This window comes from Artemia franciscana, unplaced genomic scaffold, assembly GCF_032884065.1.
Source record: "Artemia franciscana unplaced genomic scaffold, ASM3288406v1 PGA_scaffold_1180, whole genome shotgun sequence".
NCBI lineage: Eukaryota > Metazoa > Arthropoda > Branchiopoda > Anostraca > Artemiidae > Artemia > Artemia franciscana.
In genome coordinates this window covers 1068182-1093610 of record NW_027062618.1, presented here as the reverse complement: position 1 = coordinate 1093610, position 25429 = coordinate 1068182, and the positions used below count along the sequence as shown (strand labels likewise).

The 25429-nt window shown below is 33.4% G+C and overlaps 1 protein-coding gene across 1 annotated transcript in view; it reads left to right on the top strand.

The window, feature by feature from the left end:
• Positions 1-20999, top strand: part of LOC136041248 (sorting nexin-14-like) — a 40322-nt gene extending 19323 nt beyond the window's left edge. The window contains exons 5-8 of the mRNA XM_065725855.1: positions 3240-3404; positions 5968-6155; positions 15350-15478; positions 20838-20999. Coding sequence (XP_065581927.1) covers positions 3240-3404; positions 5968-6155; positions 15350-15460 — 464 coding nt within the window. The 3' untranslated portion in view covers positions 15461-15478; positions 20838-20999. The remainder of the gene's footprint in view (positions 1-3239; positions 3405-5967; positions 6156-15349; positions 15479-20837) is intronic.
• Positions 21000-25429: the final 4430 nt, after the last annotated feature.

Below are 25429 nucleotides of genomic sequence, written 5' to 3'. Positions count from 1 at the left end.
TAATCTTGAACTAATAGATTTTAGGAAATAAAATGACCTTAAATATCAGGGGAAAATTGGCCTGAATAAATGTGGCGAAAAAGGAAGCATAGAACTTTTTTAAATATTGCCATTAACTAGGCTCACATTTTAACTTGACGATAAGGTTTCAAAGGCAGGATATTTTCGAAAAAATTTTAAATGTGGAACATATTATGAAGAATAACGGACTGCTATTTTTCTCGCTTTCCTTATGTTAAAAATGAGCAAGGATTAATTAAAAAAGATCAAATAAAGAGCTTCAAAATAAAAAGCAAATTTGACGCTTGAAACAAGCAACAGTTTTAAAGCGACTTAATAAATTGTATTTTTCAAATTACAGGGGGGGGGGGGCAACTGCTTCCCTTGCCTCCCCTCTGCGACGCAACTAGTTCAAGGCTGCTCCAGCTTGTATGATACTGCTTACCCAGGCTATAATAAAACCAAGAAAAATGGTGTCATTTGGCTCTCTATTGATCAACAGCTCTCTATTGATCAACAGTGTACTGCATGACTAGTGGAATGTTTACTTCTGAAACCAAGCTGTCCATTATACAATATTTTCTTCGAATCCAAAAAAAAAAAAACATATAATCGCTTATAAATAACTTTTTCATAAATTTTACTAAATAAAAGTAAAATGGAAATCGGTCGCTAGTTACAGAGGTCCGAGGGGTCCCCACCTTTGTGTAAAGGTATGATTTTAGACCGTTTCAGTTCCGACGGGAAGTGTCTTTTAACCATTGAGAGATTAATTAAATAAACGAGTACCGGCAAAAGATACACCGACACAAAATTAAAAACCCTTAAGGTTCAATCCATCTACACCAGAAGAATTTGGTTTAAAGCTACAAACAATTTTTTCAACTTCTTCAACAATACATGGTGCAAATTCAAACCCATCCAGCATGCTTAAAGGATGTGTGTTACTATTGACATTGGTTATCAAACACCAAAATATTCAATGCCTTTAGACTCAGTGTTTATAAAAAGTAACGCATTATCAAAGAAGTTTGTTCAAAGAGAAATATTAAGACTAAGATTAAGAAAACCAAATAAAAATGCTTACTTCAATATTTTAAATTTAATTTTAAATACCAAAAGCCAGTATATTTGACACCTTTATGCTTCATAAGTGTAAAAAATTAAATCTTTTTCAAAGTGACAACTAGATAAATACAATCACTCCTGAAAAAAATGATAATAAAACACAAAAAAACGTATCCGCCCAGGTGAAAATACAGAAATTCCCAGCATTCTGTTCAGGGGAAACATTTCTGATTGTAGTGGCTTCATATATCAGCTCATGCGTACTCTTGCAATGCAAGCAAAAGTTGACGGCATATTCTTACCAAAATTGACCCCCTCTCTTATTAAGTTGTTTTCCTTGTGTTTTCGATAATTTTATGAACTTTCTTGTGTTCCAATAACTGCACTAATTACTAATAAACAAACAGGCTACATATTTAGGATAAAAAAATGTTTGTTGAAAACTGGCTGAGGGTCACTCAGTCACAAATTAGAACTTATATTTTCGTTAATAAGGGTCAAAATCTGTTGAAAGGCAGCCAACAATAGGGCAACAAACATTTTTTCCACGATTTCCCCCTATTCTACTCTCTTTCCTTTGGTTTCCTTATAACTACTTTATAGTCCCAAATTTTCTGGGGGCATGGCCCCCTGCTGGCCCCCCTGGGGAGTATTAGCCCTCTGATCTCTTTCGGCTATTAGTAAGGACTCTATCCCTCTCGATTTCCCAGCGAATGAGCCCTTTCTTGAAGTTTCTACGACAACGCTTTCTATAAAAACCTTATATGCCCCAAGGGTATAATTTACAACCTTTGCCCTGATGGATGTTAGGGGTTTGTCATCCTCAAAGACATAACTTCCGGACCTTTCAACTACGTTGAAACAAAATGGCTGCCTAAAAATTTTGATTGGAAGTCTTTGGTGGAAATGGTGTGCGTGAGAGGGAAGTTACTTTCTCTTCTTTCACTTTCAACTATTAAAAAGGGCTCTAGTCCTCTCAATTTCCAATTGAATGAGCCCTTTTGAAGTTTCTACGACAATAATTTCTAAAAAAAAAAAAACCTTGTATGCCTCCGGGGCATAACTTTCAACCTTGCCCTGAGGGCTGTAGAGAGGTTGTCCTCCTCAAAGGCATAATTTCCGGACCTTTCGACTACGTTGAAACAAAATGGTTGCCTCAAAATTTCGATTGAAAGTGTTCGGAAGAAATAATGTGCGTGAGAAGGGAGTTACTTTCTTTACATTCACTTTCGACTATCAAAATGGGCTCTAGTCCTCTCAATTTCCAGTCGAATGAGCCCTTTTTGAAGTTTCTACGACAATGTTTCTATAAAAAAAACTTTATATGCCCCCAGGGCATAACTTATAACCCTTGCCGTGATGGATGTTAGGGGTCTGTCATCCCCAAAGTCATCATTTCTGGATCTTTCAACTACGTTGAAACAAAATGGATACCTCAAAATTTTGATTGGAAGTGCTTGGCAGCAATGGTGTGCGTGGGAGGGGAGTTACTTTCTCTTCATTCACTTTTGACTATTAACAAGGGCTCTAGTCCTCTCAATTTCCAATCGAATGAACCCTTTATGAAGTTTCTACGACAACACTTTCTATGAAAAACCTTATATGCCTCCAGGGCATAACTTACAACCTTGTCCTGAGGGCCATAGGGAGATTGTCATCCTCAAATACATAAATTCTGGACTTTTCAACTACGTTGAACAAAATGGCTATCCCAAAATTTTGATTGATTGTTTTGGGGAAATGGTGGTTTTGGGGGGTTAGTTGCCCTTCAATCACTTTTGACTATTAAAAAGGGCACTAATCCCTTTAATTTCCAATCGAATGATCTCTTTTTGAAGTTTCTACAACAGCTCTTTCGATACGAAGTGCCCTGGTCTAAACAAAAAATAAATAAATAATACATGCGTGAAGCGCTATTTCGATGCATATAAATAAAAATAAAATTTAAAAAATTACTGAATGATTATAACTGTTAAATTACTTATTCGAAATTTTGCACCCGTAAAATTTTTGTACCCGGGGTAAATGTCACCTCTGTCCCTCCCCTAAAATCACCTCTGGCAAAGACTGCTGCTTCGCCGTCTAATGTGCACAAGAAAAAATGTAATCTAATGTAACTTAGAAGTGGTTTTGTCTTTTTACATTTATTTATTTTTTCTATATTTTTTTAGGTGTTCGATGTTTTCAGTTCATGGATTGGCAACTATCTTTGTTACTTGGTGTCCAAACAGTTCTGTCAGACGTCATAGACAAACAACTAAGCTTCTGGATATCGAACAGACTTGAGCAGCTTTTAGCTCCTGAAAAAGTTGGCTGTTTAATAACTCTAATTAATGGTATGCATACACACTGTTTTTAGTAATCTATTAAAATTTTTATAAATTATATTTATTAAAGGTATATAGTTTAATTTTAACACACTATATTTATTTTTTTGCATATACTTTATTTATAATGTTTTATATTTATTTATTTTAAAATTATTTGGAAATGGCTCTCGCAAGCAGATTTTGCCAAACTATCGTTTCTTGTAAAACAATTAAATAAAAAAAAAACAAGTTTTTTCAACTATAAGTTTTAAAGAATTTAAAACTTGAAACGAACAGAAATTAATACGTATATGAGGGGGGCTGCTCCTCCTCAACATCTCGCTCTTTACGCTAGTTATTTATTACTGTAAAAAAGCTTTTGATTGTTCTAATTAAACGAAAATAGTGTTTCATGAGCCATTCTTAAAGAATTGGGGCAGAATTCACTTTAGGTTAAAGAGCGAGGTGTTGAGGAAGAGTAACCCCCCCTTATACGGAATAATTTCTGTTCGTTTTAAGCTTTAATGTCGCTCCTTACTTTCAGTTGAAAAAACTGGTTTTCTTTTATTTAATTTCTAATCGTTTTTTAAATAATGCCTGGAAATCTAGATACACCTCAACGGAAAAATCTCGCATCCTGACCGATTTATTCTATAGACCAGTGGTTCTCAAATTGTGGTACGCATACCACTTGGGGGGACGAAAATTTTTTAGGGGGTACAAGGCCAGCAAAAAAAAAATAATAAAACAACCCTTTAACTCTAGGGTTGGGAATTGAATTTATATTTTAGCTATGGTTTACTTACTATCGGGAATTGAGAAGGGGTACCTAAAATGTTTTGTTGGTAAAAAGGGGTACAGTGTCTAAATAAGTTTGAGAACCACTGCTCTAGACAATTCCATCCTGGGGAAAATTTACCCCGGACACATACCCTTAACATCTCCACGCGTAAAATTGAATCGACAAAGAGAAAACAAAACATAAGAAGAATCTCGTATAGGAATTCTGGCCAATGTCACCAATGTAAAACTTCCCCTGAAAAATTCACTCCCTGAAAACTTCCCTCCTCACGACAAATTGTCCCCATGGAAAATCCCACCTGTAGAAAATTTGCCCCCCTCACCCGAAAAATGTATGCATACTTCCTAGTAGCAAATACTACACGTAAACAATAGGCGAATTTTGTAACTTAAAGATCTTTCCCTGGGGACTGTGGGGGGCATAAAATCTCCAAATATATATTTATTCGGCCTTTCAACTATGCTGAACAAAATGGCTAACTCAAAATTGTGATCGGACGATTTTGAGAAAAAGGGCCTTGGGAGGGAGCCTAGTTGCCCTCCAGTTTTTGGTCACTTAGAAAGGGCCCTAACACTTTTAATTTCCGTTCGAATGAGCCCTTTCCCGATATTCTGGGACCACTGGATCGATACGATCACACCTGAAAAAAAAAACAAATAAACACGCACCCTGATCTTTCTTTTGGCAAAAAATACAAAATTCCACGTTTTCGCAGATAGGAGCTTGAAATCTCTACACTAGGGTTCTCTAATCCGCTGAATCTGATGGTGTGATTATATGACTTGTATGTTTTTTTTTTACCCTTTTTTCGAAAAGGCTCGTAACTTTTTGATGGGTAAAATTAAACTTGCTGAAACTTAATAATTATATCGGTACATATTTGGAATCAGCATAAAATTCCGATTCTTTTTATATATCTATTGCTGTCAAAATTACGTTTTTTAGAGTTTCTGTTAATATTGAGCCGGGTCACTCCTTATTTGCAGTTCGTTACCACGAACTGTTTGAAAATTGATAATACAACAAGAACTAAAATTACAGAAAACACACATATTCCAGCAAACTAACTGCAATGTTGAACACAAAACTAAAATCGAAGAAGAAATATTTTGGGAAAAATTAAGCAGTTCGTAACCGTAAACGAAATTGAATTGTTATATCAATTTGCACATCGAAAGAATTGGTTTTTTACAGTGGTTGTAAATATGTAATATTTTTCAACTTTAAAACTACTCATTAAAATTTATGATCCTGAGAAAATTTACCTAATTTTAGAAAAGGGGGCACTGTTACAATGATATCAGACCACTATCTACAAATTTCTTTTTCTTTCGAGAAGGATTATCGTGGGTGTAAATTTAATGTCTTTGTTCAAAAAAAAAGTATCAGTACAAAAAAGCATCGGTAAAAAAAAGCATCGGTACAAAATTTAGACTTAGCTCCATTTACTTAGCTAAAGACTCAGTAATTGCTTACCAATGGCTAGCCAGCCCTAATTTTTTTTTTTTAATTGAAATGGTTCAGACTATATAAAAAAAAAATCTCCTCAAAACTGTTAACAAATGTCATGAAAGTTGTATTATGTAATTCAAAAATCAAATATTTTTAATTTTAGTGGCCAAGACATTACGGAGGCGGGAAGGGGGTAACAGTACTTATAATAATTAAATGTATCATTTCCTCATTTTGCATTTTTTTTTCGTTTTTTTTTTTTCTAAATGCATTCATGAAGCCATCGTGAGGCCTCACTTAAAATTTCTACAAATTAAATGAAAATTTGATTTCCAGAATCTATTTTTGGACAAGCTAGTGGCTCTCTTGCAGATGAAAAGAAGTCTGAGACTGTTATGAATATAAAGCTCAAGATTTTGGATTATGTGCCGTCTCTCTTGCTCAAAGTCTGTGGCACCGAATCTCTTGAAGAAGGAATTGCATCCATCATTGATCTAATTCAAAAACCTTTACTCAATAAACATGTAAGAACTTTTTTCGTTTTCTTCTTTTTTTCTTATGTTCTTCTTGAAAATGGTCATATATGTTTATTTGATTTTCCTTTTTTCAATTTTATTATGCGTAGGAACCCAACGGACGTGTTTTTCTTAACCTTTTGTAGATTTGGACTTATTATAGATAGGTGAATAAAGGGGGACGGGGTGGATTAAGTTTCCGCATAATCTGTTCCCCTGTGCTTCTTCTTTATGCCTTGTCCCCCATTTTCCTTCATTGTATCTCTGTTTGTCCCCGATTTATGCCCATTTTTGGTATAATTAATTTAAAAAAAAAAACTTTCCGAAAAAGAAGTTTTTCAAAGAAAAGTAAAGGCCATTTGAAACTTACGATCAGCAGATACAAATAGCTGCTAAAATTCAAACTCAAAACGACCAGAAATTACTATTAAAGAATAAATGAAACCTAAAACGAAAAAAAAAATTAAATAAACAATTATAGCAAAAAAAATACAACAAGTAATAATATAAATGAATAAATCAATCTTAAAGCGAGTAATGCTTAAATTAAATATGCAAATCAAACTTAAAACGAAAAAAAAATATATTGCTATAGAAGTAAAAATGAAACCCAAAACGAACGGAAATTAAATAAACAATGCAAATAAACATACAACGAGTACTAATATAAATGAATAAATCAATCTTAAAAAGAGTGAAACTTAAATTTAATATGCAAGTCAGGCTTAAAAAGAAATAAAAATTTTTGCTACTGAAGTTAAAATGAATTCCAAAACAAAAAATAAATAAACATAACAATCGTACCAAACAATTATAGGAAGAAAACAGGTACTAATATAAATGAATAAATAAATCTTAAAAAGAGCGAAACTTAAATTGAATATGCAAAGCAAGGTTGAAACGAACAAAAATCACTACAAATAAGAGTTTGGGTATCACCTCGTTCTCTCACTGTAAAAGTCTAAACCTACTGCGTCATTGGCACTTTACTGAAAACTGTATGTCTCTTGAACAGTCTCGGAAAGTATAAACAAAGTCAAATTGAATATTATATATATAATGATACTAATTGTTGAAAGATCCATCAGTTCAAGATTTTATTTCATTGTAGTTTTATTTTCATTTTCAATGCTGCAAGAACAGGAAAAGAAAATATCTGTAATATAATTTGTTTTCAGTGAACCGTGAAGGACGCAGTAGGCTTTAGGTTTTTACAGTTAAGAAAGGGGGCAGTATCCAAACTCTTGTTTATAGTGAAACTATAGTCATCTTGAACAATTTTAGAAAGAACTAATAAATTACACTGAATATTTGATGTACAATTATATTAATTGCTGAAAGCTCATCAGTTCAAAATTTTACTGTAATTTTAATGTTTATTTTCAATATAAACACCAAAAACAAGAAGAGCAATAGGGAATTTCTCAAGACAGTGGGAAACAAATAAGATTGAATATTTCAGCCCAATGTCCAAGGGCCGTCCTCAGCAATACAAATAAGAAAAAACAACTTACAAGAGGATAAAATTAATAAAACTAAAATGAACAGTTTTTCAAAACAGTCTCAGCATCCTTACCTCAGCGAAGTTCAACCAGGACTGATAAAGAAATTGTGATGAAGCGAGGCAATTCATTGAAATGAAAGAAAATTATTTAAAAACACGTTTTTAATGCCAGCCTAGCTTTTTTCGCTGGTGATCTGATAGGTCTATTTGTGACAGGTTCTGTGTTAATATCTATTGGTTTTTTTAATATTGTGTAAGGTCATGTTTAATTAAATTTGTGTATAGAGCATTCAGTGAATATTCTCCTAAATCTCTATTTAAGGAAATATTATTATTAATCTTAAGTCTGATTTCAATTGCTTCTCGAACTTTAATAATAATGTTATTATTTATTTATTTCTTAACCTGCTAAAACTACTACCGGCCGTCCATCTGGTGGCTTATTAGTTGCTGTGAATAAGAAGTTCGATGAAGTTGTTTTGAATCTAGAGATCTATACCTCGCAGTTGATTTAGGTAGTATTGTTCTTGTATAAGTTTATATGCCAACTAATTATTGAAATTCTACATCTAGCCGACAATTTGCGTCAGCTTATGCGTCCCTGTCAAAATTACTGCATAAAGTTAAGTCATCAAATAAATCGCTTGTCATATGCGGTGATTTCAACTCAGACCTCAAAGATGCTGCTGAACCTTTTACACAGTTACTCCTTTCTTCAATGCCAAGCGACATACTTTTGCTTTCAAAGTCCAAATCTTTCTATTACGTTCACCATTCTGGTTCCACTTCCGATCTTGATTTTGTTCTCTCGAATACCCTGGGACTCCAGAGTGTCGTAGTTGACGTATCTGATGATATGTTAACAAGTGACCATTTAAATTTAAAGTTGTGTATGAATTTGTTTATTCCACAAATCAGTCAACAGGCACAGTGGTTTTTGAGGATGCATTGGGATAATATTAATATACTACTATGTCAAAGCGTTTTGGATTCTATGCTGTCTAAAATCAAAATTCCTTTTCATCTTCTTTCTACAACGCTGAATAGCAGCAGCCTTGATCTAGATTGCTATCTTACGGAGAATACTCATTCGATTAAAGTAGCCGCCTCAGCAGTAGTACCATTTAAGAGAATCAGGGCTGGTACACGGAAAAGGGCTGGAGCGATGACCCAGAGCTACAGTTTGCAAAGAACCGTCACACGTTTTGGTTTAAGATCCAGGTGGGCTGTGATAGTCCCAGATCTGTTTTAATTTTTAGGATCCTCAAATTGACCAAAAAAGAGTACCGAAAAGCTGTACCGCTCTTCAAGAGAAGGCAAGTGCCTATTATGTCTCGTAATATCCGAAATCATTCGCAGCTACTATGGAGCAAAGTACCAAAGTTCATTTCATCGTCTTGTTCGCCTTTTGACCCTATTGATGTAGCTTCCTGGGAAAAACACTTCTCCTTGTTGTTCTTTGATAGCCCCCCACCACTGGACACCACTTTTCAGCAGATTCTCTTTCACTATTTTTCTCAAGTAGATCATAGTCGAAATCTTGTTTCCATAGTTCCATCGTCAGTTCTTACACTAAGTCGTCTCCTTAAAAAAGGCAAAGCTCTTCCGGACTCCAACATGAACATTTGATTTATGGTACGGCTAAACTAGTTGAGCAAATGGCATTTTTTTTTCGAAGCTTGTATTGAGCAGCAATTCGTACCGACTTCACTATGCGAGGGCATTGTGACGTGTGTTCCAAAAAAGAATAAGGACGCTCAATATTGTGACTCTTATCGTCCGATTAGTTTGCTCAGTTATTACAAAACTATTTGAAAAGATTTTATCTTTTAAAAATCTCAAATAGGTGTGATCATGGAGATCATCAGTTTGGTTTTCGTACGGGTCTCGATGTTATAAGCCTCTTTGGCCTTCTTGATATAGCATAGCCCAGATACGACAAGATACTACTGCTTCTACTGCTAACAACCTGCAGCACAAAGCCACCTGAGGACAACACAGCTACGCACGCTCCACCTACATCGCAATCTATTCAAAGCTTCCCGCTTTAATCCTTCCCAACAAGTTCTGATTTCCCTTAAATATTTATTTCATGACTTGATTACACTCCATTGTTGGACGACCTGCTCTTCGTTCGGCTGATGACGCAGACTCCATGTGCACCACCGAAAGGGTATTAGTTTGTTCTTTGGGGAATTTATTTGATACTTTTTGTTGTTTCATAATCATTTAAATCTGGTGATATTGTGTAAAGTAAGCGAACAACTATCGAGCAAAAACAATTGAAGATACTAAGGAGAAAAAATAAAATAAAAACTATTTATGATCAGATCAGTGATTTTTGAAAGTAACTTGATTTTAGAAGGTGTGACTGGAGCTACGCCTTAGTGAATTACACCCATCTTTAAGGATTTATATTTAATCTCTAGTCTAGACATAAGAGACAGACAACAGTCTAAATAACTGAAATAAGCACTCGTTGAATTAGCTACAGAGTATCACTAGTTACTAGTAGTTCATACGTTTGCAAAGGGGGCTGGTGGGGACACGGGCTCAAGTATCCTACCTAGGACCCTCGAATTGTGATGGTTTAAAACACATGCATGATTCTGATTTCAACTAGTTGTGAAATGCACGCCGTTTTTAAATATACGCCTTGTTTGTTTAAATTTTGGCTGTCTTAAAGCGGAATAGTAGTCACAGATTTGGAACCACCAAATGCGGAAACCCTTCAGGTCTAGTTGTCATTAAAAAAAAAAAAACAGAAGAAAAAAAAGGCATTAGGAGGTGAAATCTTGTTGGAAAGCATTTCAAGTCTTTCATCTGTTTGTCCTATAACCACACCGACAGAAATTAGTGTTTATGACAGGTAAAGACTAATTGTCAAAATATTTCCATTTACATGAAAAACTTGAATTAATTATTAGAAAGAGTAGAGGACCAAATAGTGTGCTCTATGATACAGAGGGACCCTGAAAATATGAAGAGGGAAACAAAGGAGATGTTCTGACTGAATACGGAGGATTGGATAAAAAAAAAGAGACCCAGTAAATATTAGTAGGAAAGGCGAAACATCAAATTTATGATATGAAAGACATCGAAGCAAAAAGATTGTTTGTCTCCCCCTCCTGGGGCTATCTTTAGTATATCATGAAAGGAGAAATCACCAATGCAACAGCACAAACACATAAAAAAAAAAGAAAAAAAAAAGAGAGAGACAGAAGGAGAAAAGGAAGACTGTTTTCCTAAATTAGTGATTAATATAGACCAGCACTTGAATGAGGCCTTAACCCTACTCATCCATACAATCACATAGGTCAAACAGCATAGCCAAACACAATCAACCATAAAGAATAATCCATGGACAGGCAGTCATGTCGTCAATAAGTATAAGTCGTCATTTACCAAACAATAGAAAAAATAATAAAGACAAATGATTCAGAGGCAACAACCCAACACAAGGGCTCATCAGGAGAATACACTGGCCTATAGGGTTTCGCCACTTTAAATTCTCTACCCAGCCAAGTATTGTGGATACTACAGAATATCCATGGCATCCCCGTGTCAGGTATCACCCCCAAAATACATGCCTATGAAAAAAAAACAGCAAATGTAAAACAACCAAGTAACACCAAAACAAGCTTATCCTGTTAATATATCCCTCTTTTTAGCAACAATAGTTAAACTAAATATGATAAAATTTACCAAATCACAAGTATTAACACATTGCAAAAAAAAATAATTAATGAACTAAACAATTATAGAATTCATCTTTACCATGTGGCTATTTTTAAAAAAAATCTGCTTTATTAGAAACACAATTCAAAATAAATGGCGCTGCATCATCATTTGTCGAACCTCCTAAATTAGTTGAAAATTTCTTTAAGTATTTCCAGATAATTCTTTTGATATTTATTTAAAAGTTCGTTATAATGAAAACTAAATTTTTTAAATTGCCAAGTTAATTTATTTGCAGAAAAACCTCTTGATATCAATTTTTGGCTTAAGATTTTACATCTATTTTTAAAATCAATATAATTACTACAAATCCTTGCATAACGAAGTAACTGTGAGAAAAACGCAGAATATGTGATATTTGAGTGTATATTACTTTTAGGGAATGGGAAACTAATCACTTCAAAATCAAAATCATCCGTTTTATTATACATTTTAAAACTTAATTTATTATTATCACAAATATTAACATTTAAATCTAAGAAATGATCTTCATGACCAGCGCCATGACTAGGTTCAAAGTAAATAACCAAAACTGAGTAGATGAATTTGACAACGCTTTTCATCCATAAAAAATTGAACATTGACAATCTGTTAATTCCCAGAAACACATAACCTGGTTTCCCACTGATGCGATTTCGCGCAAAAACGGCCGTTTTTGCGTGATATGTCAAATTTCTTCCGTTTTTTTGCAGCATGTTTATTCGTCACGAAAGGTTCAATGGCTGTGTTCAAATATTTCTACTAAGTCGTTGAAAATCGCTTCCGTTATTCTGAATTAAAAGCTTTATAGAACTAAAAATTGTAAGTGACTGAGAAACTAATCAAGTTTATCCGAAGGTTTCCTTAATATTTGACGAACAACTTTTAGCCCTTCAAAGATTAGCCCTTTAACATTTTTTGTCTTGGCTTCTAGGATTTGATTTAGGCCATTCCTCTGCATTTGCTTTTTAAATATCTCATAATATTCTTGCGGTTCAATGGCTGCAGTGAACCAACTACCATATGGAATCATTTTTTTTTTATCAAAAATTGAATTTCTGATCCAAATTTTTAAGAATGAAAGTTCTTAGTTCTTCTCTGTTGTCAAAGCTGGCCAAAGTGGCCAGCTTTGACAACAAACAAAAAGAGAGCTAAAACTCAACGAAAAAAATCTGAAACGAGACTGCAAAGTTTTATATTGGTGGAATTCACCAACAATTTATTGAAAGATTTATTGAGCATCGCAACTCAATAGAAAAAAAAACCTACAATTAAGAAAGCCTCCTGAAACTTATGTTTTGGCTCCGGCTGAACATACATTCTTTCATCCTGCACATTTCAGACTATTTGATGAGGCCACAGCTATTTCTAATCATAGGGGTTTTTCTCAGTGCGCGAGGGAGGCTATAGAAATTAAAAAACATATGTTTGCTTATCTTTCAATTAATAGAGAGACACGGCGAATTTAAATATTGACCCAATTTATGATTGTCTTTTAAAAAATGAACCAATAGTCAATAAGGGAATTAAAATTTTACATAATCACCGGGGGACAAGATTACCTTGTGGACCAAAAAGTATTGCTTCAATATTAGCTAACAAGAGGATTATTTCGCAACAGAATAGTTAACTTAGTTTCAATTTTTATAATTTTTCCTCAGTTCCTTTGATGGTCTCATTGAAGTAACTCTAATAGCCTTTTGTCCCTACGTGGATCAGTAGCGACAATTGTTTTTTATTATTATTGGTGGTGGTTTTATTTGTTTTTAGTTTAGTGTTTTTTCTTTATATCTTGTGCTGAGGACGCCTAGTTTAGATACAGGCGAAATATCCGTGTTATTTTAGTCTTTCATCTCTCTACTGGCCGCAGTCTCGTTTGAGGTTTTTTGTTGTTGAGTTTTATCTCTCTTTTTTGTTTGTTGAATTTTTAAGGTATATATAATTTTGCAAGTTTCGCTATGATTGTCCAATTTTGCAAGTATATACATTTAATTAGTAATTTGTCGTGTAGGTATGCCCCAAAGTGTTGGGTTAGCATCTTCCATGTACTAAAAGATCTTCATACCTTCAAATTGGACCTGCATTAATGACTTTTGATTTAATTTTCCTTGTTATTGAAGTTTGGAACATATTTAAAATTCACTTATTCTTTCCTCTGTTTGCGCTATTTAAGTGACTTACTCTGAATATATTCAACAATAACAAATAAAATTTTACAAACGTTCAGGTCAAAAGCTTCTTGTTGAAATTTTGACTTCTTATACCTATTAAATAAAAAAACAAGTTTTTTTTTTAACGGAAAGTAAGGAGGGACATTAAAACCTAAAACGAACAGAAATTACTTCGTATGTGAAAGGGGCTGCTTCCTCATCAACGCCCCGCTCTTTACGCTAAAGTTTGACTCTTTCTCTTAACTCTACTTTTTAAAACAATAAAAAACGTTTGCGTAAAGAGCGGGTCGTTGATGAGGAAGCAGCCCCTTTCATATACGAAGTAATTTCTGTTCGTTTTAAGTTTTAATGTCGCTCCTCACTTTCCGTTAAAAAAACTTTTTTTTTATTTAATTTCTGAACATTTTTGAATCAATGCATGTTTTGATTTTGGCTCTCCGCAGATGAATAATCAAAGTAAAATTTGCATATTTATTTTTTTGGATAAATGGCTTTTTCATAGTTTTGATCGAACAATTTTGAGAAAAAAAGGAGTGGGGGAGGAGGCCTAGTTGCCCTTGGATTTTTTGGTTAGTTAAAAAGGCAACTAGAACTTTTAATTTTTTACCAATGTTTTTATTAGTAAAAGATATGCGTAACTTACAACTTAGCTTACGTAACGAACTTCTGTATCCTCATGTTTTTATTACGTATATGAGGCGGTTCACCCCCTCGTCAGTACCTTGATCCTTAAACTAAAGCTTAAATTAGGTCCCAAATTCTTAAGAATGACCCCTAAATCACAAAAGCCGTAGAATAAACAGTTGAAATTACTAAAATACTTTAGCGTAAAGAGCGAGGTATTAGGAAGAGGTGAGCCCATTATATGCGTAATAATTTCTCTTCGTTTTAACTTTTTATGCTGCTCCTTACTTTCAGTTGAAAAAACTTTTTCATATTTATTTTTTCATTGTTTTTTTAATAATGCTAGAAAATCTTGCGCTCCCTTCATGGAAATTTTCTTCCCCATGACAAATTCCTCCAAGGAAACCTCCCTCAATATATCCCCCTCTTCTCAACACCCCCCACCCAAAAAATCCCCCTGAAACGTCTGTACACTTCCAAATAACCATTACTATGTGCAAGCACTGGTCAAATTTTGTAACTTGTAGCCCCTCCGACGGGGACTGTGGGGGAGTAAGTCGTCCCCAAAGATATATTTATAAGGTTTTTCGACTACGCTGAATAAAATGGCTGTCTCAGAGTTTTGATCCGGTGACTTTGGGGAAATAATTAGCTTGGGAGGGGGCCTAGGTGCCCTCCAATTTTGGTCACTCAAAAAGGGCACTAGGACTTTTCATTTCCGTTACAATGAGCCCTCTTGCAAGATTCTAGGACCACAGGGTCGATGCGATCACCCCTGGAAAAAAAAAAAAAATAAACACGCATCCGTGATCTGCCTTCTGGCAAAAAAATACACAATTCCACATTTTTGTAGATAGAAGCTTGAAACTTCTACAGTAGAGTTCTCTGATACGCTGAATCCGATGGTGTGATTTTCGTTAAGATTTTATGACTTTTAAGGAGTGTTTCCCCCTATTTCCTAAAATGAGGCAAATTTTCTCAGGCTCGTAACTTTTGGTGGGTAAGACTAAACTTGATGAAACTGATATATTTAATATCAGCATTAAAATGCGATTCTTTTGATGTAGCTATTGGAATCAAAATTCCATTTTTTAGAGTTTTAGTTAATGTTGAGCCGGGTCGCTCCTTACTACAGTTCGTTACCACGAACTGTTTGATTTGCTTGGCTTATATGTTTTTCATTACAGCTAGTATATATGCTTTTTGATCAGATCATTGAAGAGCTTTTCCCTGAGCTATTCGAGAAACCAGTCACAACTTATCATGTTAGAACACATTCAAGTGACTTCAGACTGTAGCTGTCTTGTCAAATAATGGTATGTAGCGTAATTTGATTGTAGCATTCTATTTCATTTGTACTATATGTAAGCTTTTTTCTCAATTACATTTAATTATAGGAGGTAGTTTCCTTCCGAAATAAAGAATAAAATCCTTCCAAAATAATCGGAAGAAAATGTTAATTGTAATTAAATGTTACAATTTTATTTGGTGTTTGAACAACGACTTGCTTATTAGTAGGCCTAGGGATTTATCAAGGGCATGGGCGTATTTGGGTATGAGGAAATTTATTAAAGTGGATAGAAACAGTGGCTCTGATATTATCCTATATTAATATCCTATATTATAATATCCTAATATCCTATATTAATATGATATTATCCTGATATTAATCTGATATTATCCTAAATATCAAATTAAACTATAAATTTTGATACGCTTTCATTTTGATACGCTTTTGATACGCTTTTTCATTTTGATACGCAAATATTTTTACGCTTTCAGATCGGTGGCATTTTCGGAGAGATGTCTGAACAAAAGTTCGTACACTCGTGTGTTTTTTCTGTATTAAACAGTCTTCCTATTTGAGAAATTACGGGTGCACTGAGGCATTGTAGATACGCTGACTGCAGCAGAAATAGATCTTACGAGGATTTAAAGAAGACGAAGAAATTATTATCTTATAAACATTTAAACTCAGAATATTTCGTGTCTTTTACTTTCTCCTTTTTTCCTTATTTTACAAGTGTTTTCTAATGCGCAAATTAAATAATCAGGCATAAGAAGAGATAACGTTCTACAATCAAATTTAGTACTGAAAAAATACAATAACCACGAGTGCATTCTAACGGTTCTAGATCAGTTAAAAAACAAAGGATTGGAAAGTGATTGAGACTTTTTATCCTTGTTAATCCCTTGTAGACTTGGAAAACTCCCAAGGTAGTCTCTATCTTCATGTTGATATGGCAAAAACTTTTGCTATATTGCACTTATATGGAGCAACTGATAGTTATTTTATCACAGTTACAAACAAAACTTTTTTTCAGTAATTTTGCTTTCAGTGTAAAGACCACTTCACTGCAACAAAGCATTGTGCCTCTTCATATTGAGTTGAGACAGCTCAGCTATATGTGTTCTAGAAAATGCACGAGTAATCCATCAAATTCATTGGAAGAACACATTTGGACGATTTGAGGCAAATGTGTTAAAATGCATTAACTCAAATATGTTGACCCCGAAATTTAACCTTATCTAAAATTGTATAACTACCCTCAGACTGGGTTAGGAAGAACATTTCGTTATTTATCGAAGAATGCCTAAAGATTTTCAAAAGAAAAAAAAGACCACACCCTAATGCATAAAATCTTCGCAACAATATGTTCAATTGTTATTCCAATAGCAATATGTTATTCCCTCGAATCGTGCCTTCTGAACTTTTTAGTATGTTCTCTAAAAATAAAGCTCATTCTTGGGAGTAAAAGTGAATGTCTAATTTCCCCCCGCACCCGATATTCATAAAATTGAGCTTCTGGCTATTTTTATTAAAAAGAAAAAAATTACATCTTGTTCATTTACACTTACAAAAATATACTTTTTAGTAAATAACATACTCTTTAGTAGCAAAGATAGATCATTATGATGTCTAATAAAAACTCAAATGGTGTTACTTGTAAAATTTGTAATAATTAAAATTGAAGTTTTAGTTTTAAAAGCACCTATGTACTCCTACACAGGAGTGGTGGAATCATCGATATTTTTTGAAGGGTACCTAAAGAAAAGTTTTGAGAAAAACTTTTTTAAATGCATAATTTCATATATGTGGGATTTAAAATTAAAGTCTTGTCTTTGAAAAACGCTGCCTACCTTTACACAGGGGGGGGGGAAAGAATCCTCCATAATTTATTAAAGTACACAAACATGGATAACCTTTATATTCGAAATTTTGCTCTAAAAGACCTACTCATAAATATCAGAAACCAGGATTTTCTTTAATTTTATTAAATGATTCTAAAAGGAAGATTTTGAAATGTGTTCATCTAAGCAAACTTGAAATTTTGCTTAATTTTGCTTTTTAGGAAAAAATTACACAGGAAGAGATAGAATATCTCATATATTTCTTAAGAGGGATTTGAGAAAAACAAATTAAAGAAAATAAACCAAATACTTGGCCAAAATATTGATGAATTAAATTGAATTACAAATTTTTTTTTAGCTTTTAAGAAAAAAATCAAGTACCTATTAAAATTAGCACATTATTTGAAGGTTGAAAGACGTCCCAAAGATATTTTCTATTTAGAATAACATTTATGTATTGAAGCGTTTTTGTTTGTTCTGTTTTTGTTTTGTTTTTCTCACTGACTTCTCTGACTTCTCACTCACTTCTCACTCACTTCTGTTCTTATATTTAAGAAAATTGTGAAGAAACCTTCAATTATATTTTATAATAGATTAAATAATACCATTGAAATATACTTGAAAACTGGAAAGGAAAAATACCCTCCTTTTTTAAATTTCGATACAATTATTAGGGCATGTATGATATAGGCATACGGGTGATAGCTGACACTTATTAAATAAAAAAACTAGTTTTTTTAACTGAAAGTAAGGAGCAACATTAAAACTGAAAACGAACAGAAATTACTCCGTATATGAAATGGGTTGTCCCCTCCGCAATCCCTCGCTCTTTACGCTAAAGCTTTCAATTGTTTTAAAAAGTAGAATTGTGGCAAAGAGTCAAACTTTAGCGTAAAGAGCGAGGGATTGCGGAGGGGATTACCCATTTCATATACGGAGTAATTTTTGTTCGTTTTAAATTTTAATGTCGCTCCTTACTTTCAGTTAAAAAAACTAGTTTTTTTATTTAATTTCTGAACGTTTTTGAATTAATGCATGTTTGATTTTGTCCCTCCGCACATAAATTATTGAAATAAAGTTTGTAGATTTTTTTTTTTGGGGGGGGGGGCTAAATGGCTTTCTCTTAGTTTTGATCAGACGATTTTGAGAAATAGGGGGTGGGGAAGGAGGCCTACCTGCCCTCCAGTTTTTCGGATACTTAAAAGGGCTACTAGAACTTTTAATTTTTAACAAACGTTTTTATTAGTAAAAAATATACGTAACTTAAGAATTAACTTACCTAACAAACTTTAATATTCTTATATTTTTATTATGTATATGAGAGGGTTTGTCCCCTCGTTAATACCTCGCTCTTTATACTAAATCTTAAGTTGTGTCCCAATTCTTTAAGAATGGCCGCTGAATCAGAAAGGTCGTAGAATAAGTAATTGAAATTACTAAAAACACTTTAGCATAAAGAGCGATATATTTATCTCCTCCTAAATACCTCGCTCTTTATGCTAAAGTATTTTTAGAACCCCTCATATGCGTAATAATCTCTGTTCGTTTTAAATTTCAATGCTATTCCTTATTTTCAATTGAAAAAACGTTTTCATGTTTATTTTTTCATTTTTTTTATAGTAATGCTAGAAAATCCTGCGCCCTTTTCATTGAATTTTTCTTCCCCCATGACATATTCCTCCAAGGAAAGATCCTCCCACATAGCCCCCTCCCATCAACCCCACCCCCCGAACCAAAAAAATCCCCCTGAAAACGTCTGTACATTTCCCAATAACCATTACTATATGTAAACACTGGTCAAAGTTTGTAACTTGCAGCCCCTCCCCCAGGGATTGTGGGGGAGTAAGTCATTCCCAAAGACATAGTTATTATGATTTTCGACTATGTGGAACAAAATGGCTATCTCGAAATTTTAATCCGTTGACTTTTGGAAAAAAATTAGCATGGGAGGGGGCCTAGGTGCCCTCCAATTTTTTTGTTCACTTAAAAAGGGCACTAGAACTTTTCATTTCCGTAAAAATGAGCCCTCTTGCGACACTCTAGAACCACTTGGTCGATACGATGACCCCTGGAAAAAAAACAAAAAACAAACAAATCAACACGCACCCGTGATTTGTCTTCTGGCAAAAAATACGAAATTCCACATTTTTTTAGATAGGAGCTTGGAATTTTTCCTATAGGGTTCTCTGATACGCCGAATGCGATGGTGTGATTTTCGTTAAGATTCTATGACTTTTAGGGGATGTTTCCCCCTATTTTCCAAAATAAGGCAAATTTTCTCAGGCTCTTAACTTTTGATGACAAAGACTATATTAATTGAAACTTATATATTTAGAATCAGCGTGAAAATTCGATTCTTTTGATGTATCTTTTAGCATCAAAATTCTGTTTTTTAGAGTTTCGTTTACTATTGAGCCGGGTCGCTCCTTCCTACAGTTCGTTACCACGAACTGTTTGATTGGAGCATACAAAGAAAATTCTTATTTTCAAAAAAAAAATATATTTAAAAAAAAAGAAAATTCTTATTGGAACATACCCGTTAGTATGTTCCAATATCTTTCTATAAATCTTTCAGTAAATTGTTGGTGAGTTCTACCAATATCAAACTTTCCACAGGAACAAGGAATTTTATATACCCCACTAACTAAATCTCCTAATATATATTGGTAGAACTCACCAACAATTTACTGAAAGATTTATTGAGCATCGCAACTCAATAGAAAAAAACCTACAACTAAGAAAGCCTCCCGAAACTTTTGTTTCAGCTCTAGCTGAACACACATTCTTTTATCCTGAACATTTTATACAATTTGATGAGGCTACAGCTATTTCTAATGATGAGGGTTTTCTCAGTGGGTGAGGGAGGCTATAGAAATTAAAAAACATATATTTGCTAATATTTCAATAAATAGAGACACAGGGAATTTAAATATTGACCCAGTTTATGATATTCTTTTAAAAAATGAACCAATAGTCGATGGGGGAATTAAAATTTTACACAATCACCAGGGGACAAGATTACCCACTAGACCAAAAAGAGTTGCTTCAATGTTAGCATACAAGAGGATTATTTCGCAACAGAATAATTAACTAAGTTTCAATTTTCATAAATTTTTCCTCAGTTGCTCTTTGATTCTCATTGAAGTAACTCGCATAGCTGCTTTTCCCTACGTGGATAAGTAGCGACAATTGTATTTATTATATTTGGTGATGGTTTTTATTTGTTTTTAGATTAGTTTTCTTTTAATTTTCTATCTTGTGCTGAAGACGCCTTGTTTTATACAGGCGAAATATCCGCGTTGTTTTAGTCTTTTAATTCTACTGGTCGTCGTCTCGTTTGAAGTTTTCATTTTCTAGAGTTTTATCTCTCTTGATTGTTTATTGTCATGTCTATCCAGTTCGGCTTAAGAACTTCCGTTATAATTTCTGGGGTTTTTTTTTTTGTACGCCTGAATTACAGGGTTTGCTTGTTATTTAAATGTAAAGATACCCAAGTTTTTTTTTTCCTTTTGTTAGTCCAATTTTACCCTCTTCTACTTATAGGCATTCCAATGGGGAAGAGAAGAAAAGACATTCAATGACGCCTGGAGGTGATATGATTTACGATCTTGCTGTTAAAGCTATTCTTGAAATGGTCATTCATATTGAAAGAACAATTATATTTTGTATGAAGACTTGTGACAAATATATTACCTTTTGACTTGCTACAGCCATATTGGCAATAGCTCTTATGGTATGATCTGTACGATTCCGATTAGATCTTTTTTAGCAGTATTTGTTTTTTTTGATGGGCTGAAGTTAGATTATTGGAAGCTACAGTGATAACTCTGGTTAAGTTTGGTTTTTGAAAATGTCAGCGCTTGAAAAAACGGAGGAGGATTTGTTAGATTTTTTAGAGGGATTTTCTACGAATAGTTTTGGATACCCATCTGACTGACCGTATTTGAAACAATAAGTTCTATGAAAGACGTGGTTCTATCCGGTTTTTTATGGCTATAATGGAAAAAAGGTTGAAATCATTACGAAATATTTAGTGGATGAAAGGTGACAGATTATCAAACATCGTCCTTTTCCCACATCCAATTAGGGCCAAACAAAATGGGGGGTTGTCCTCGAATTGGGTAGGGAGAATTGCCAAAAAGATTCAGAGGAAATAGGAATTTCTTGGGAGAGTGCAGAGCGAAGCTTCAAATAGAGGGCCGGAGGTGGTGTGCACAGCTTTGTTAGCCTCTAGTGACTTGGTGCTGTAATAGGTTGTTAGTAGAACTATTATTATTAAGATTTCATTTTTTTGCCCGTCTGAAAAACGGTCTCCAGAATTTTTCCATTCAACAAAAACCAACAGTTTTGTTCATTTTATACCATGCTTTTATTCAGTCGTACGTGTCATATGGGCGCATGTTATGGCCAAGTAATTGCTATACAAGTTTTAATTAATTTTTAAGAAAGTTAAAGAAAAAGAAGAAATCTCACAAATTAGGGGATTGGAGTGAATTTGGAGGAGGATTAGGAAATTAGGAGGAGGAAGAGATTATATTTGACAACATGAAGTTTGACCGAGTGAATATTGTCACGTTCCTATATAGCCTTATTGGCAATGACAATGTATGCAATTAAGCTGTAAAAAGTAGAATAGTGCTGGAAATTGCAATAGGATAGCGAGGTAAGTCTTTAAATGATATTAGCGATGTTTTCTACTGAAACACCACAGGAGATGGTGTAGATGAATGGTAAATAGTGCAAGGTATGGGAATTTTTTTTTTTAATGTCTAAATGTCTAGTTAAAATGTCTAAATGTTAAAATGTCTAGTTAAAATGTCTAAATGTTAAAATGTCTAGTTGAACAGTGAGATAAGCCTCCAAAATGAAATTATAGCCGATTTCCACTGAAACACTAGAGTAGATGGAGCATGATGTGTTTGTGTGTGTGTGTACAAAGACACAAACACGCACTAAAACTAGACATTTATAGTTTATTCTCGTTTTTCAGGGGGCATTGCTCCTTTGCACCCTTTCCCCCACCGATGTCGGTGGGAGGAATACCTAAAACATATTGTTTGAAAAGTTAACCTTGAAAACCTTGGAATTTATGACCTTATAATTAATTTTCTATATTTAGGATGTCCCCCTTCTAGTCAATATTTGGCGAGTGCGCTTTGTAATGGATGATAATCGTTCCCAAAATATCGCCAAAAAACATTAAACTTGAATATAAAAATGGAGTTTGAGGAAGGGAATAATCGTCTCACTCATATTTGATACACCTTTTGGACCAAACAATTTTAAGCAACAAACTGTAAGTACAGAGCAAAGACTGCCAATCGATTCAAAAACTTTAAAAACAAAATTTGATCACAATATATAAACTTACAAATCTTTTAGTTATCCTGATTCTAAATGGATAAAATGCATTATTTTGAAAGTCACTCGTAATTACCATGTCACAAAAATTATTAGAGATTCGGAAATGGAAATATAAATCCCTGAAAAGGGGGGTGCCATTATGATGGAAACTATGTGGCGGAATTTCACTTGTATGAGAACCCCAAAGCCACTACCTACAAAATGAGAATTCTTATTTTTTTTCAGAAACGAAAGGTCAATATAGCGACTATCAATAGTCTATCTAGTAGGGTATTAAAAGAATAATTTCTTAGACCACACTGCTTTTCCATTTACGAAAAAAAATAATTGAAGAAAAAACGGGTTTAATTTCTTATAAAGCAGTGACAACAAAATAAAGCAGTGTTGTCACTGCTTTATAAGAAATTAAACCCGTTTTTTCTTCAATTATTTTTTTTCGTATTAAAAGAATATTCATTCGAATAAACATTTAAGGATCTACTGCCTCTTTTAAGTAATAAAACAGTTCATGCAACAAGAAGGTATAGCATTAAAGAACTTTAACCCGAACAGGGCCAAAATATTTCAGGCAAATTTGAAAAATTGACTGAATTTAAGATTATTTCTGGTTTTACCTCTTACCCCCCTTAATTAGAAGGGGTATGTCGACGAATATAAGGTTAACTGTTTGTAATGAGTTGCGTGGGAGTGTTTTATTACGGAGACGACAATTTAAATTACTTCATCTGGCTTTATTTAAAAGAAAAAAAACACCCTATATGAGAATTATTCTCACAGCATAGCTCTCTAAAAGTCAAACTATGATTTAAAGAGTCACGTTTTAGGGAACGGTACCCCTCCTGACACCTAGGGTAATCTTGGGTATAGTATTAAAAACGAGTAAAAATTTTATAATTTTTCTCAAATGAAGTTAAAGAGTAATGCTTGAAATTAAAAGAAACAGAAAATATTCCACATAGGAGGGGTTGCTCATTCCTCAACTTCCAACTCTGTAACCTAAAGTTTTATTTTGTATTTCCGATGTCTCAAGAACGAGAAGGAATGGGACGCCTCTTGATAGCTATTCGAAAAAGAAACTGTGTATAAAGTGGCACAACTCAAAGTTGATTGCAACTAACAAATAATTGATGATGGGAATTTATAAAGAGCATGTTATACACTTTTCTCACATACATAGCAAATTCTTCAATACTCAAGGCGATTATTGCTTGAACACTGCTAGTAAATTGTTTTTTCCACTAAAATCGGTTTTTGTGTGCGTGTGTTTACCCATATTTCCCGAATCTGTCTTTTCCTGGAAAAAAATCAGCAGCTTGTATATGCACGTTGCTTGTCATATCTTAATCTTTTAATGTTTTTTGATACTATCAATGACCTCCATGATTGCTTTTCTTTCTGAAAATCTAACGTAGTAAATGTTATATGGATTAGCAGGTACTTAGGGATCTAATAACAGTTTAATATCTATATCAGTAGTTGATCCACTTCCATAAATTTTCCATTCATGCATTGAAACATCAAAACAAAATAAAAGATGTACCCTTTTAAAATCATTGTAACTTACGATTGTTCCACTTCCAACAATTTTATGTTTATATCCTAACTGTAAAAATCATTGATAAGCGTTAGAATAATATTCATTAGCATCACTGGAATTACATTTAAAATCTTCTTGTGAATATTTATATCCATTTACTCACATTTCAATTCTATCAATATTCATATGGTCAAATACCATATTGTTTTGCCTATGAATGTTTTCTTTTTCAGATTTATGTAATACAACAACAATTTTAGTTGTATTATAGCGTTTATTGACTATCCCCCATGTTAATTCTTTACCCGTTTTATTTTCACTTTTATAGCTATTACACGCCTCCCATCTCAATTCAAATTAGCTACCATTTTCTAATTTAGCTTTTAATTGTTCCGCCTTCTTCGTTAATCGTGCTTCTAATTGAGTTGCTATGGGTAAACTGGGATGAGATACTGGTAACATCCATGATAAATGCACTACATCTACTTTAAAATTTTGAGCTCCAAATTTTGCAATCATATTGGAAAAATCGTTTCAGTTTGGTATAATGTCATGTGTAACTCCTCTATAAACACGATCAATATTCTTGATAAAATCCAAATAATCGTGTTAATGGTAAATACATACTAATCACGTGACTTTCTTTTGTTTTATTCTATCTTTAAAATAAACCACTATTAAAAGTGCTATTTTGTTTTGTTGTGATGGTTCCACCAACAGCTGCAACAGGTATAAAAGTGCTTTCAAACTCCTTTTCTGCTTTAAAAGAATCAACGGATTGTTTTCTATCCTTATACCAAAACATATTAGTAGCTACGCTTTGACTAAAGTCATCTGAAAAGTCTAATAACTTTTTAAAAGTAGTCGTTATACCTACATAATCAATACTTTCAATACATTCTCCATTAATAATATGTTCAGTATTTTTTAACAAATTAAATCCATTATTTGTTAAAGTAGCTTCATCATTATTTTCACTTTCGTTTTATTTTCACTTTTGCATAAAGGTAACTATTACTTGGAAGATCATAGTGTTATGCATGGAAAGAGCTACATATTTTATATTTTTTATGGACGTCTTGTATAATTGAGAATTGACAATATTTTTGAAGGAACTACCAATCCCGCTACCATACTGTCTTGTATACAACAATTGTTTCTTATTGATCAACATTTATTATAGATATATTTTATTAAACAATTTCATTAAACTTTCTTCAAATTCAAAACATAT